This window comes from Patella vulgata, chromosome 5 (assembly GCF_932274485.2).
Source record: "Patella vulgata chromosome 5, xgPatVulg1.2, whole genome shotgun sequence".
In the NCBI taxonomy this organism is placed as follows: Eukaryota; Metazoa; Mollusca; class Gastropoda; family Patellidae; genus Patella; species Patella vulgata.
This window is the reverse complement of record NC_065883.2, coordinates 9,665,401-9,682,304: the sequence shown is the minus strand read 5'-3', so window position 1 is coordinate 9,682,304 and position 16,904 is coordinate 9,665,401. Positions and strand designations below refer to the sequence as shown.

Genomic DNA, 16,904 nt, shown 5'->3' with positions numbered 1-16,904 from the left:
ACTTTCTCGGCCAATTAATGCATCGATCGAACACGTACCCGATCGACCTCTAGGCTATATAGCGAGCCAGCGTCTTACCCACTTAGCCACCGTGACCCCAATACTTCAATCTGATTTGGGTGACCCGTCCAGTGTGCTATGATGAGGCAGACTAGTCTTCATCGAATTCCATTTGTCAATGCTTTATTTACGCGCATTCCAGCGTGTACACTAGGCCAAGTTTTGTGTAACATCCGAAGGACTAGCTATAGCACTGTTTCTTGCCAGGCGCTCCGCTCCGACACAGTCAAGGGGAAATCCCGAGAAACTGTCTAGGCCATTACTGTGATCGAAATCGAGTTCTCTTGGTAAGAGAGAGAGAGAGAGAGCGAGAGATGTGGTTTAACGTCCACTCGAAACAAACTAGGTCATTTTGGGACTAACACACAGTTCATTTTTATTTCAATAATTCGCTTGCGCGTAGGGGTCTTTAGCAGTGGGAGGAAACCGGAGGACCCGGAGAAAACCCACGAGGTTGGACAGGCGACCCTACTCCTTGTCACGTACAACCGGGGAATCGAAATCCGGCCAGTTGACTCAATGACAGACCGTAGGATACAGCGTGCACGTCCTAATAGCATCGATTGCACAAGTTCGTTGTTTTCTCGCAAAATAAATTGCAGGCCCTATTTTAAATATACACTCGTTATATAGGTCTTATCATATATCAAGTCTTGATGATGGTACTGCGAGTTTTCTGCAAGATTTGGCCAATTTAAATTGATGAAATGCGACAGCTATACATCCTAGTCTAACCAATTACCACGTTTCTGTTTGCATTAAAGATCAATAAGAGCTTTGGGGATCTTTGCTAAAGAATAATTGTCAGTTAGCTATGATTTAAAGGGACCATCCCAATGTTAACAAAGTCTCTGAAATAATAGTCCGTGTACGTATGAAATTTAAGCGCCACACAAAATTTCAGCTCAAATTATTGAATCGTTTGGACGGCAACGTCAAAACCGCTTATCCGGACACGTAACCCTTTTAAGATTTCGGGTCAATTTTTTCGTTGGGTGACCTGATAATCTATCGCCGTTCCTTTAGAGGTATATACAGTGAATGACCCACGTGCTGTACTTGATTGACTTGATACTGAAAGGTAAATTTTACCTACACGTTATTTTTATAAAATAAAAGTCTGGTTTTATCCAGACACATTATAATACAGCTTAGGACACCAGTTTCCATTTCCAGATGAAGACTGACGGATTTAAGTTGTTTAAAAACGTATCGCGAGTTAGTTGCTCGGCCCCGAAGTAGAGGATTATAAGGGCTTTTAACAAAAAATTAAGCAGTTTTATGCTCCAAAATATAATTGAGATGGGCCCTTTAAAAATACGGTTATATTGATCATGGTTATATTAGATTAAATCTGTGAAACCACGTACGTTTTAACTTTCAATTTGCAAGTCGAGTTTCAAATTCATCAAGATAATAATCCTAAGATACGTTAAACTCCATTCCATTTTAGTTCTAAACAAAATCGTATTCAAAACCACCATACGCCTAATTATTTCAAATGTTCTGAACTCCGTGAAAATCACAATAATACGGGCATAGTCTTAAAATGTAGCCTATATATCTCAGGAAAGTATTAGCCGTTGAGCTTGAAAACGTATTCCATTTAAATTGTCCTGGTGTTTTTATTATGTAAATATAATGAACAAAAAAGGGTTTAATTTAACGTCCTACTTTTCCGTACCAATTCCAGACAAAATTTCTGTTTGGGCGACCACAAACGCATTTACGCATTTTTCTGTACTCTGTTAGCCCATGATTACATCCAGGGGCACCGGAACAGCGCGAGGGCCAGGGTACCAAAAGATAGGGGGGTATCGGGGGGGGGGGGGGGGGTTCACCCCCTGGCCTCTAGAAAATTTTGAAATTTGTCAATTCCGAGAACGCTGTTTAGAGCGCCTCTAGCATTCCAAATTCCAACATAAAACCCTTTAAAATAAATGATAATGAAAGAGACAAAAGCCTGATTAATGCGAGAGCCGGTTCGCGACCGACCAGAGAGCAATTACATATCTATCATTTAAAAATGAATAGACTAGTAGAAAGGTTGAAAACTTTCATCATTAGGGCATGGGTATACATGTATACCCCATAAAAGGGCAGGGTACCATTTGTATACCCTGGTACCCGGGTTCCAGCGCCCCTGATTACAACTAGAAAGTGGTCCAATATTTGCAACCGAATCCCGAAGAACATTGGTCAATCCAGAACATTAGGACGTTAAACCCCCTTTCATTTCATTTCCAATTAGACTGTGCAGTTGCATTCAACAGACATAATTTCACTTCCCGTAAAAATGATGAAACATACAATAATCAATGCCCGAAAAAAAAAAATTGTGGTGATATATGGACAATGTTTATTATTCACTGATTTTAACCATTTAAAATTGTAATCCATTAGTTCATGGTAATGATATTTCTATTCCCGTAAAATTGTAGAACAAATAATGGTCGCACAGAAATATTTGCAATAGACATAATTGGCGTACTGGATTTCGGGTACCGGTAGTTTATTTTGCCGACTAGAGACCAAAATAATTTTTTCACTAAGTCTCTAACTCAGTATCATCCAAAGTCTTTGACATTGAAAACACGAATTATTTGTCAATTTATATCAACATTGATGTTGTGATCTTACCGGGAAAAGATGGGCTTCTGATATCCAGTAATTAAGACAAAATAAACATTTTACCATTGGTACTCGAATCGTGTATCATAATGCGTTTCAGCGCCATTTGTAACACAGGACTCGAAGAACGAGGCTAGACATATTCCACAAGTCATGTCAAACGGTGACTTCACATTCTTATCTGGAGAGCATGCGCAATAAATGCTATCAGTGTAGACTGAAATAACCAGACGCTAGAGATTGCCATTGGATTGAGACTTCTGGCATATTTCGCCGAACATAACTGATTTAAAATCAGAGTGAAAACGGAAAAGATTGAATGTAAATCAGTTTATATACAATCATATTACATTATTATATGCGTTGCGACCCATTTGTGTCCATTTCTAGGTCCCAAATATTAAAATTTTAATCCATTTGGTAAAGAAATTTCTGTTCCTGTAAAATTTTAAAACAGATAATGGTCGCGCAGAAATATTTGCATTAGACATAATTGGCGCACTGGATTTCGGGTACTTTATTTTGCCGAATAAAGACTAAAAGAGCAATATATTTTTTCACTTTCACAAAAAGTTTGATGGCCCCTCAGCCCATATGTCTACAGAATCAAGCCTTCTACTTATTTAACCTCTTCCGTAAAAATAAAGATTGACCAGAAAAATAAAGACCGTCTTCCTGAAGGTTATGGAAGGTTTCAATAATAAAACACTATTCATGGTTTGTCAACTTCATCATTAATTGACCAATCTCGATTATATTTTGGGGAATAAAACTGCTTTACAGGGCCGTAACTAGCTCAGAGCAAGGAGGGGGGCGGGAAGTGTTCTCAGGGGGGCAGTAATATTGATGGACAATGTATATCTATTTTTTTTATGGTCGGAAATTTTTTCACAGGGGGGCGAAACTTTTTGCAGGGGGGGCTTCGCCCCGCGCCCCCCTAGTTACGGGCCTGCTGCTTAATATTGTGTTAAAAACTCTTAAAACCCTTTAGGATCGAGCAACTAACTCAATATACGTTTTCAAACAACCCGCCAGTCTTCATCTAGAAATGGAGTCCGGTGTCCCAAGCTTTATTATACGCTGTCAGGATAAAACCAGACTTTTATTTCATAAAAATAACGCGTTTAAGTGAAAATTACCTTTCGTTATCGAACACATCACTTGGGTCATGCACTGTATAGACCTCCAAAGGAACTACAATCGATAGATTATCAGGTCACCCAAGGAAACAAATGACCCGAAATCTTAAAAGGGTTACGTGTCCGGATAAGCGGTTTTGGCGTTCACGTCCAAACGACTCAATATTTTGCGCTGAAATTTTAAGACAAGGTAAATACACCATTCCTCTATATTTTGGCGCATAAATTTCATACGTAGACGGACTTTTATTTTTGGGACTCTGTTCAAATTGGGATAGCTAGTCCCTTTAAATAAACTATGACAAGATAAATAAAAACGTAGCAAGCGGTATATTTTAAACCATGATCTAATGGCCACAAAATAAACAATATATTTTTCTCTGGAAAAAAAAAACCCACACACGAAAACGGGACATGTTCATTAGGCCGAAGCTCATCGTAATTTAAATGGCGGCTAAATAAAAAACGGTTTTCCCCTGTGGCTTTAATAAGGGATTACAAACAAATTTTATTGATAGTAAACAGATAGAGAGATCTCTTCACTACTATGCTGAAAACTTAAGCGCGTGTCTGTTGCTAGCTGACGTCATCTTGCTCTAATCTGCGCGAAGCTCACTAGCTGGGATAGAACGTACGTTGGATTGTTTATAGCACGAGGAATAACTGTGAATTTTATTGATGTGTGTATTGTAATAATAACAGGATACGGCGACAGGTAACACATTAACCATAGTTGACATCTCAGACCTGTCATTTCTTGTCAAGGAAGTTATGCAAAGTGCGTGGTAGCTTAAATAGGGCAGAACTAACTAAACGCATAGCACACATGAATATAGAATACATTTGTATACATTTGTTGTATCAAGTGTCGTACAAATTGACTGTATTGCATGTATATTTTTTTTAAGAGTGCGTGGATATATTAGACGTACAAAACGCCTTAACCCACTAATAATAGTTTTATTAATCAGAAAATAATCCCTATATATATGTATATAAATATAAATAGAGTGTTGTCCCCTGAAAATCGCCAGCTTAAATTTAAGTAGCTTAAATTGAATGACAAATATCTATTTTAATCCAAAAAAAAGAGCATATATTTAAAATATAGGTCTAGAGCGAGGGAGTATGAGGTGCAGCTGGGGAAAGGTGCCACGTTGATTTCCCATTTAGGACCCAGTTCAGGTGAGGGGGGTGGGGTAGGAATAGCCGAGTAGCATCATCATTCTTTCGTCCATTATTCTTTTACTAGACACAGAAGGATCCTCCACTTTATTACAGGGGCTAAGTGAGAGGAGAGGGAGCAATGACACGCTTTGCGTCATGGTTTTGAATTTTTGCGCCCCCTTGAGTTTTTGCGGCCACTCGCTCGCAAATGGCAAAAATCATGCGGTTTTCAAAATTATAATCATAATCATAATTCTCAACCAGTGCCAAACTTATACCGTGGGTCAGATATGCTACAAATCGACTCTTGCATGTTCCACAGAGCCCAATATTACTTGGCGGCACTGGGAGGGACCTTCCCCTTCCCTGCACATATAGGATCTTGTTCCTTATGCAAAATCATGGGTCAACATGCCCCTGCTTTATTAGTTTCTTTCATCAACATCACCCAGCATCACCCAGCCTATACCAACCCTTATAGGTCCCCCTCCCCCCCTCTCCCTTAAAAATCTTTAGTCCCCTCTGTAGCTTTTCTTATAAATCGTATAAATTGCTCCTCTGAAGCACTGTCAGCGATATCACCTCGGTTGAAGCGGACATAATATACAACTAACTCACCCGTACACCTCTGAAGCGAGGCTAAAAATTAGATCAAATCTATTTGTGAACACCCAGTGTCAAAAGCTTGGTTGTTGTTGTCTATATCCAGAAGTCATCAATATAAAGGTGTGATCGACATATTACCAAGAACACTTATTATTTCAACATTAAAAAATATATTATCTAAAATATTCATTAATGTGAATAACCAGCCATTAACGCAGAAGACTTCAAGTGCATTATTGAGAATTTCCTGAATATCAAATATTTGAATTCTGAAATATTAATCATACATTATGTAAGAGCTAAATCTGTCTATTACAAGTCTTTCTTTAGACCTGAAATGTTATCTAAATTATTAATTAGACATTACTTAACTTATCCAGACCATAGTCAACTCTGGTCTGCTGCTTCTGATTAAATCCTAAAGTGGATAATAGAGACTGTTTTTTATCGTACCGACTTTAGTAATGATGATCGGGGCTAGACCCAAAATTCAATCGCTAAATACTCAGTTCAGGGTGGGTCAATTTGACTGAAATTTTCAGCAAATTGCCTTTACATTATCTAGTTTTTAACTATTATAGTGAGAACTGCCAGCTCTTTATCTAATCTCCCATAATGTATTTTTAACAACAAGTACAAACAATCATAAAATTTCAAAATTCAAAATCGGTCAAATTTAAGCAATACATGAAGATTAAAATCTCTTCTCATCACTTGATAGTCTCGGTCACCCAGAACCTCCTGGTCTTCAAGGCTAATCTAGCCAATGACCTATAATTCTCAAATGTTGACAACGCATCCAGACCAGACTATTGTTCGTAGAATATTTCTCTGGATGATAGAGACTAATCATTTGTGTGATTTTGAATCCTTGCAAGCTACAATGCTGAGAATGTTGAATCTTTTAAATGAAATATCAGTCCAAAAATGATTCCACTTCATTCAGTGTCTTCAAAGATATGATCATGAATTGAACATCATTTTCTACTGCAGACATCTAAATTGGCTGGGAGCCACGGTGGGTAAGTGGGTAAGACGCTGGCTCGCTAGCCTGGAGGTCCTGTGTTCGTTCCCTGCATTGGCCGAGAAAGTTCATCAGGATTTTCCGACGTGGTTTCCCCTTGTCATTGGTTTCCCCTTGTCATTGGTACAGGACGGAAACAGCTGTCTAGTCATTCAGATGAGACGAAAAACCGAGGTCCCATGTATACATTGCGTGCATGTAAAAGATCCCTTGGCAGCTGGAATTCGATGTAAGAGTAGCCCATAGTGTCGCTGTCCAGGCAAAATTTCCCACATAATACACTCTATGACGTATGCCCGTCTTCATTAGCCCAGCCGGAGCAGAACAGTAGGACGTTAAACCCCCATTTCATTTCATTTCCATATTGGCTGTATTCAACACAAGCAAGTGCCACATATGAGTTTCGCTGAAATCTTTTGATGGGCGGCTTTTTAATCCTGTGAAGTTATCTACCCTTGATTTGATCTATTGATTGTTGTTTTCCTAATTAAATGTTAAATAATCAATTTGGGAATATTTTAGCATGGATCAAGCCGTGAAAAATTAGATATTGTCTTGAAAACACGTGCCGTTACATAATGCATGATTAAGTATATTATTTTAGAATAATCAGTTTAAGTAGATTTTAGCGTTGGATTAAAGGGGCATTATGGGAGATTAGATAAAGAATTAACGGTTCTCGCTATAATAGTTAAAAAAAATAGATAACATATATAGAATATGCTGAAAATTTCAGTCAAATAGCTCCAATCTGAACTGAGATACTAGCTTTTGAATTTTGGTCGGGGGCGAAACTTTTGCAGGTGGGGGGGGGGCGAAATTTTTGCAAGGGGGGGGGCTTTGCCCCTCCTACCACCGCCCCAGTTACGGGCCTGGGCATCGAGAGTAGAATATGGTCTGGATAAAATAATTAATGTCTAATTAATAATTAAGATAACATTTCAGGCCTAAAGAAAGATCTTCGGTAGGCAGATTTGTCTCTCCCATAACATGTTTAAGCCGTGGAAAATATGATATTTTCCGTAAAATACATGTTTGGGATCAGCAACTTTAACTTCTCTAAAAAGAGAGTAAGGATTCCCTGTCATGTGCACAACCGTCATCAATGTTTGTGTATTGGTTTAGACTTGGACTTACGAAGGTACATTGTAGAAGGTCACCAATCTGATTAAAACACAGATCCTATTTTGTTTCGTTTTATACAGTTCAAAATTTTCTTTTATTTGTCTGTACTACATAAGATTTGGAAGAGTTGTTATATAACCTGCGTTCTGGATGACGTGAGGGATTAACCAATGAAGCCATCTGTTACGGCGAGTATTTGGCACATGATGCACGGAACTGTGGGTTAACCACTCAAAACATCAACGCTGATTGATTAATCAATGTCTGACGTCATAAGGTCAAAATCCGTTTGTACGACTTCTGACGCGACCTCCCACTACAACTGGTCAGATCTTCATGTAGTAAAGGCCTTTACTGAAACTGGAAACATCTTCATGTTGTGTAGACCATCGAAAGTTTAAAAAAAAGAAACGAAATATAGATCTGTATTTTAATCAGACTGGAAGATAAAATGCAACACAGATGTTTTAATAAGAAAGTTTATATTTAACACAAGGTACAATTTTATGGATACACAATTACTGAGTTTAATACTAAGCGACGTTTCGATGAAAATACTCTCGTCTTTATCAAGCAAATGGAAAGACAAGAGTATCCTCGTCGAAACGTCGCTTAATATTAAACCCAGTAATTGTGTATCCATAAAATTGTACCCTGTGTTAAATATCCCCGTCTCTAGGATACAGGTAAAACCTGATTACCCCCCTTTACACATGAGCAATTTAGTAATTGAACATATTTGTGTTAAAGATGGGTTCCCAGAAAAGTATTTATCGTGTGGTTATTTCCAATAAAAGTATGGCAATTTTGGTATATATGGAAAGTAGAGATATCCAATCTTACTAGAAAAATACTGGATTCCCCGAAAAACATTCATGGAGTGTTTACAAGACAAAAATGTAAGGGTTCCCCTAATCAACAGCCCGACGATTAGGAACTTCTGCACGCGTGGTGTCAAAGGTCACAAGTGAGCATAGAGCGCTTAATGTACAAGTTGATAAACTTTATGAAGAGTTAGACGTACAATACTTTCCGAGATAAAAATGACGGAAAAAGACGCGGGTAGTGGATAATCCGAGAATTTAATTAGGATTCGATATTTGTAATAAATAGTAAGCGATTAAAGACAACATCGTCTTATGTATGCAATGAATTCTCCTCTGACTCCAAAGACGTGACGTAAACATGACCTGGTTTGATCGAATTTTAATAGCAGGGCATTCCTTCGCAATTACAATGTTTGAGAAGGATTTGAAGCATAATTATGACAAATTAATTAGTTTGAATATGTTTTTGGTCCATATATACCATTAAATCACCCAGTTTGTACGCGGGAACCTATCTTTAATATGTTTAATTACTACATGCCAATCAAAGAAGAAGTTTATATTTGTAGGAGGAGAAGATGTGAAAGAGTTGAGACAACTATAATTATTAGTGTAGAGTAATAGAATAACAACATAATGCATTTAACATCTACTGGTGCGCCTTCTCGTCAATTACCATCTAAAAATGTTACAGGGATTTACCTTGGTCTAGTAAGTATATAAATTTACCTTCCCATAATACACAGTGCAGGTAAAGATGACCAGTTTAACTATCAATTTAGAGCCCTATTATTTTTGTCATCCACATATATGTTATACATCTTAGAGCAGGGATTAACTGAATTCTGTTGTGCTATATAAGCAATTAAATTGTTATATATGTGGATGATAAAAATAAATGAAAAATAAGATACCACATTTTGGTCATATTTTTAAAATATTCTACAGAAAGACTCTAGAACCCCTGCTTATCAGCCCCCCTGCTCAGTCCAGGTATAGATGACGAATTTAATGTTCACTCGAGCAGCTAATTACAGGAAAATTAAATCTTTTAAATCTTCTGCAGGAGGATCATGAGGACCCTCTCTATAATTCAAATCCTGTTAAAAGCAGTCGTCTACTTATCGACACCACTCAGGATTGTGCTAAAACATTCAGTCAGCCATCCAACCCCTCCTCTGCAGGTGGACTACCAGCCATTCCCCCCCCCCCCCCTCTTCGTCCTGTCAGGCCCTCTGGTTCATAATTCCAATCCTCACCATACTAAGTTAGAAGCAGTCGTTGACTTATCCTCATCACTAAGGGGTTATGCTCAATAGAAAATACAATTACTATCCCCGTCTCTAGGATACAGGTAAAGCCCTAATACTCCCCCTTACACTTGAGCACTTTAAATCTTAAAATGAACCTCAACTGATGCTATTAGGACGTGCACGCTGTATCCTACGGTCTGTCATTGAGTCAACTGCTGTGGTTTCGATTCCCCGGTTGTACGTGACAAGGAGTAGGGTCGCCTGTTCAACCTCGTGGGTTTTCTTCGGGTCCTCCGGTTTCCTCCCACTGCTAAAGACCCTTACGCGCAAGCAAATTATTGAAATAAAATTGAACCATGTATTAGTCCCGAAATGACCTTGTTTGTGTCGAGTGGACGTTAAACTCCATTTCTCTCCCTCTTTCAACTGATGCTGTTCATAGAAAGACAAATAGACGTCTAGGCCTGGAAATAACGTTACTGAAGTTATACCTGACATTGTTAACTTTGTGTAATACTAGGTTCCCACTGTGGTGCAATGTGTTATGATAGGATTGTCCCCATTGAGTCCACGATCTGTTAAGTTCAGATACATTCAGATACGTTGCGATACGATCAACAAGATTGCTACGACTGACCTCAATATATGATAAGATCTGATAGGGTCACCACAATTAAAACCACGATTTTAATCGTAGCATGCATTGTGATAGTGGGAACGTAGCATAGATCATGGATTACAAAATTACAAATATCAATAAAAACAGTGAAAAAAGACACATCGGTGACTGACAAAATGATAGGCACCAGAAGAATGGAACCTGACAAGTGGCTTATTTGCATGCAGACATTAGAGAGGTTTTGCAACTTAACAGTTACACTTACATTTAGATAAGTTTAAGGAAAATTGTACATTAAGACGTTTCGCTAAATTCACACCCACAGTTACACTCAGTAGGTGGCGACACAAACTTGGCTCACGATCTCAATAGGCCTTCATCACGGATAGATAGTTAAAGATGAGATTAATAAAACACACACATATTTTGTCATAGCCTCTTCTTATTTTATCTACATGAAGGAGAAGGTCTTCTCTGTGGATTTCATTCGTGAGAAAAGTTACGGACTGGATTATAGAAATTAAACAAGGTTTAGCTAAGTGTTGTGAACTTACAGTTATGGAGGCTGCTATCCGTCGGACACACCTTTATGACGTGCAGTTCACGTCATACGCTTCACGTCATATGTCACAAAAACTGATGACATTTAACCGTCCAAATATAAATGTAAGTGTAAATGTAAAGTTGCGAAACCTCTTCTATTATATCTGTTTATCATAATTAATAATACACTATGGGACACAAGATAAAGGGCTGGCAGTTCTCACTATAATAGTTAAAAACTAGATAATGTAAAAGGAACATGCTGAAAATTTCAGTCAAATTGATCCACTGTGAACCGAGAATTTAGCGATTGAATTTTAGGCCTAGTCTCGATCATCATTACTAAAGTCGGTACGATAAAATATATACTCTTGATTACCCATTTCTTGATTTAATCATGAATGAGCGTAGAGCAGCAGATCAGATCCTAATCCAGTAAATATCACAGGCTAGCGATGACGTCTAGTGTTGATTATGGTCTAGATTAATGTCTGATTAATAATTTAGATAATATTTCAGGCCTAAAGAAAGACTTGCAATAGGCAGATTTAGCTCTTGTATAATGTTGTATTGATTTGATGGTACAGCTGAAATCCACCTTAAAAGTTACTCGATGATGTCAACTAATATTATATAATTTTTGTTTACAACAGGAAGGTAATTCCAATCCACCTAAACAACGATCAGGTATTCCACCCCTGGCTCGGGGTCGGGCAGGTTTATCCTATAGAGTACGAACACCAGTAGAAGAAAGGAGATACGTAAGTATTGTTTTATATCAGGAGGAGGTGTGGGGGTTGGTTATTGTTTTATGTCAGGAGGGTGTGTAGGGGTGGGTTAGTGTTTTATATCAGGAAAGGGTGTCGGGGGTGGATTAGTGTTTTATATCAGGAGGGGGTATGGTATGTGTGTGTGTTAGTTGTATTTTACGTCCGCTTCCAACGAGGTGATATCGCAGACAAAGGGGGTATGGGGGTATATAGTGTTTTATATCAGGAGGAGGTGTGGGGGTGGGTTTGTTCTAACATGTGTGTTTTAGATCAAAAGGTCTGTCATTGAGTCAAGTGGTTTGGTTTCGATCCCAGGCTTGTATTTGACTAGAAGTAGGCTTTGCCTGTCTAACCTCGTAGATTTAATCTGTCTTCTCCATTTCCTCGTAAGTGTATTTACATAGTTTGTGTTGCGTGGACGTTAAACACCATATTTAACTCTCTCTCTTTCATATATCAGGGGCAGTCTTGGTAGTCCAGCTGTTGGGATCCAGGGCCTTTTTCATAAAACTTAAACTTGGTAGTCCAGCTGTTGGGATCCAGGGCCTTATTCATAAAACTTAAACTTGGTAGTCCAGCTGTTGGGATCCAGGACCTTATTCATAAAACTTAAACTTGGTAGTCTAGAAGTTGGGATCTAAGGCCTTATTCGGAGTGTTGTCCATTCATTGGCTTGGCACTAAAATAATGCCACAGATTTGAACTCGAATCAAGTGAAAGGGCTGCCTACTTTTCGTTTCTTTATTTACTGGTTTTACATCTGTTTCCGGGATGGTCTCCCCTTATCAGTGGTTCAAGACAGAGAGCCCGGCAAGGGACAATGTGTAGTCATTCAGATGGGACAAAAAAACTGAGGTTCCATGTACACATTGGCTTGTACATGGAAGAACCCATTCGATATAAGAGTAGGCCATAGTGCCGCTGTCCAAGCAAAATTTACCCCATAGCACATAGTATGGTGTATGCCCATCTTCATCAGCCCAGTCGGAGCAGAATAGTAGGACAGTAAACCCCATTTTATTTCATTTTATTTTATATTTACTAGGAACCTGCTAGTTATACTGAGAAGAAGGTAGGGGTGCTAAAAATATCTATTGCTCAGCAGCACAGCCCACTTCTATCGCTCAGCACAACTCTCCTCTTCTATAGCCCACTTCTATAGCCCTTTTCTATAGCCCTCATCTTTTGCCCTTTTCTATAGCCCACTTCTCTAAGTTTTTCTGTCCCAAGGTCACAAAAATTGCTCCTAAAAACGAGACTTAAACTACATGTAGTTTAAATCATTTCATAAACTTTTGACAACAGGACTCAAAAAAGAGCTTTTCTGGTGACAAGGTCGCATAAATTGCTCCTAAAAATGAGGCTAAAACTAATTTATATCATTTTACAGAACTCAATTATGTCCAAACTTCCACGACTGTCAGACATTTTTAATAATAGGTAGAAACTTTACAAATTAAATTCATTATTCATGTATGTATTTATGTCTGTCTATACGATGTTGTCACCATGGTATACGTAAAAATATCTGAGTTGGATAAAGAAATAAAACAAAATCATTGTTTATAACGTTTTTTCCCCTGTTACTGGATGCAGACCACAAATTACTTTCCATATCTCACTACCCACCAATGTAGCTGCTTCTATTTTTGATCGCTTTCTCTCTCCATTTTCTTCTCTCTTGCATGGCCATTTTGTTTGACTTTTTGGTCTTGAATCAAAGAGAGTTTGAATTGACATATTTTTGCAGATGTTGCTGAATATTCATGGTTCAGAGGCGGAAGGATAAAAAAGTTGGTTACATTGAACTGTATTCAGGCCCGTAGCTAGCAGGGGGCAAGAGGGACAGCTGCCTCCCCAGGAATTGGTTCCCCCAATGGGCGCCAATCATCCTTTCCATTGGACGCAATACAAAGCCAATGACCAATGTGCCCCTCTTGCCCCCGGTTCGCTATGGGCCTGGTTTACAGAAAGTAACTTCATATTTGTATATATCAAAATTTCAATGGTCAACCTCATACACACTTTGGAGTAAGATATGGCTGTATGTTGCTCTGTCTGTGGTGGAAAACATTCACCTCCTACTGCCTGTAAATTAACTTTTGAACTGAACTGACAAGAAGTGATTTGTGATTATTCTTCAACATTTCTCCATTACAAAAAACATTACTTGTTGGTGAAATTTAAATTACAAAACTATTAGATGCATACATTTTGGAGTTATCCCCCTTCCTATGCTTTAGGCAGATTTGAAGTTACTCTGGCCCATTGTATAGTTGTATTGTTATATATAATCAAGTGGTTCCATGATCTGTGATATATATATATTGGTCGAGAAAGTTCATCAAGATTTTCCGACATGGTTTCCCCTTGTCAGTGTTGCAGGACGGAGGGCCGAACAAGGACAGCTGTCTAGTCGTTCGGATGGTATGAAAAACCAAGGTCCTTTATTGGCATGCACTTGAAAGATCCCGTGGCATTTGGAATTCGATATAAGAGCAGGCCATAGTGCCGTTGCCCAGGCAAAATTGCCCTCATAGTACACTGTTTGACGTATGCCTGTCTTCATTAGCCCAGTTTAGGAGTAGAGCAGTAGGACTTTGAGCCCCATTTCATTTCATTTATTCAGGTTTTGATCCTACTGTTGGCTGAGAACGTTAACTGGGATTTCTCAGCATGGTTTCCCCCATGTCCATTGTGCAGGACCAAGGGTCTGGCAAGGAACAGCAGATAGTCGTTCGTAGCCGTGCACGTTCACATGCACATGAAAGAAACCTTGACAGTTGAATTCAATTATCATAATCATAATGCCCAACCACTGTCACACATATTTCATATGACTTTAGCATGTTCAACACAGCTGAAATGAAAAATTCTCCTCTCCACACCCCTATATCAAAAAGAGAGAGAGAGAAATGGGGTTTAAAGTCCACTCAACACAAACTAGGTCATTTCGGGACTAACATATGGTTTAATTTTATTTACATAATTCGCTTGCGCTTAGGGGTCTTTAGCAGTGGGAGGAAACCGGAGGCCCCGGAGAAAACCCACGAGGTTGGACAGGTGACCCTACTCCTTGCCACGTACAACCAGGGATACGAAACCAGGCCAGTCGACTCAATGACAGACTTTATGATACAGCGCGCATGAGCTAACCATTCAGCCATCCATTTAATGTAATATTTCTGTTATTGCTTGATATTTTATTGATCATAAGAAAAAGTATATTTGCACTTCTTGCTATTCTGTCAACCCTGCTTAAATTCCTCTGTATTTATATCGAGCTTCTTTGTTGTTTCATCTTAAGCTCAGCTTTTATCTGTAGACTTATGTTTTGACTACAGAGGTTAAGGTCACCAGAGGTTAAGGGCACAGAGATTAAGGTCACCATAGGTTACGGGCAGCTATTACTAGAGGTTTAGGTCACCAGAGGTTAAGGTCAGCTAGTACTAGAGTTTTCGGTCACCAGGGTTAAGGCCAGCTAGTACTAGAGGTTTAGGTCACCAGAGGTTAAGGCCAGCTAGTACTAGAGGTTTAGGTCACCAGTGTTAAGACCAGCTAGTACTAGAGGTTTAGGTCACCAGTGTTAAGACCAGCTAGTACTAGAGGTTTAGGTCACCAGTGTTAAGACCAGCTAGTACTAGAGGTTTAGGTCACCAGAGGTTAAAGTTACCGGTATGATAGGTTGAATACTCGTTAGCTGGTGCTAATAGCAGCTTATTTGTATGATAGGTTGAATACTCACTAGCTGGTGCTAATAGCAGCTAATTTGTCGGGTTAAAAACCTCTGTGGACGAAACATTGTACACTCACTTTTATCCATTGCAAAAAATGTAGATAGAAAGCACTGAATTATTTATCATTTTATTATATACATCATCTTCGAAGCCATGGTATCAGCCAAGAAAATTCTTCAAGATTTCCAGCCTGGTTTCCCCTGTGGTACAGGATCAAATGGCCTTCCATTAACAGGTTCCTGGATTTGTTTTGGATGCAAAGAAAACTTGAGATCCCATTTAGACAAGGGCTTGAGTGTAAAAGAAAACTGTGCCACTGGCAATTCGACTTAGTTGAGTAGCCAAAAACGGTGGAAAAATTGTCATCATATCACACTGCATGACACATGTTCGTTTTCATTAGGGGATTGGATGGCCAGTAGTGTAACGTGTGTGCTTAAGAGCATAAGGTCTGACTCTGTTATTGGAATAAATTGTACCATATGTTAGTCCAGAAATGACCTCTCTCTCTCTCTCTCTCTCTCTCTCTCTCTCTCTCTCTCTCCAATGCTATGATATAATGTCAGGGTTCATGTTGTGGCCTTAATAAAACATATTGTCATTTCTTATAAAAAAAGAAATCATTTGAGCCTGTGATGTGTGTTATTTAATGAAGTAAAAGTTTGTTTATGTTTTGTAGCAAATGGTTGAACTCTTCAGAATAAAGGAAGATAAAAGAGGGTTTGTGGGACAACCAATTATTAAGGTATTGTATTCATAGAACACAGAGCTTAAAGATACATTATAGGAGATTAGATAAAGAGCTGGCAGTTCTCACTATAATAGTTAAAAACTAGAGAATGTAAAGATTTCAGTCACATTGATCCACTCTGAACCATGATTTTAGCGATTGAATTTTCAGCCTGGCCTTGATCATCATTACTAAAGTCGGTATGATAAAAAACATAGTCTCGATTATCCATTTCATGATTAGATTATGAATGGAAGTCGAACAGTAAATCAGAACCTAATCCAATAAATATCGTAGGCTAGCGATGACATCGATAGTTGATTATGGTCTTGATAAGGTTGTTAATGTCTAATTAATAATTTAGATAACATTTCAGACCTAAAGAAATACCTGCAAAGCTCTTGCATAATGTATGTTTAACACACGACACAATTATATGAAATACAAGTTACTTGAAGGGTTTATTTCAGCGACGTTTCAAGGAGAGTTCTCTGGAATTTATCAAGCAAAGAATAAATCCTTCAATTAACTTGTATTCCATATATTCTCATCTAGTTACTAAATGCCACTAAACAATTTACACAAAGCTTCTTGTTTTTTTTATACAATATATTATTAATCACAAATTGAAAGGGATTGAGGAAAAATCATAGCCTATATGACCTCTCTCCTA

At 38.4% G+C, this 16,904-nt stretch overlaps 1 protein-coding gene across 4 annotated transcripts in view; it reads left to right on the top strand.

Moving 5' to 3' along the window:
* Window positions 1-4,430: 4,430 nt before the first annotated feature.
* Window positions 4,431-16,904, top strand: part of LOC126822441 (uncharacterized) — a 186,207-nt gene continuing 173,733 nt past the window's right edge. For 3 of the 4 annotated variants that reach the window (XM_050551357.2, XM_050551356.2, XM_050551359.2), the window contains exons 1-5: window positions 4,431-4,545; window positions 9,149-9,290; window positions 11,648-11,755; window positions 12,810-12,836; window positions 16,181-16,246. In XM_050551357.2, coding sequence (XP_050407314.2) covers window positions 9,216-9,290; window positions 11,648-11,755; window positions 12,810-12,836; window positions 16,181-16,246 — 276 coding nt within the window. In that variant the 5' untranslated portion in view covers window positions 4,431-4,545; window positions 9,149-9,215. The remainder of the gene's footprint in view (window positions 4,546-9,148; window positions 9,291-11,647; window positions 11,756-12,809; window positions 12,837-16,180; window positions 16,247-16,904) is intronic. The other variant, XM_050551358.2, reaches the window with a different exon arrangement.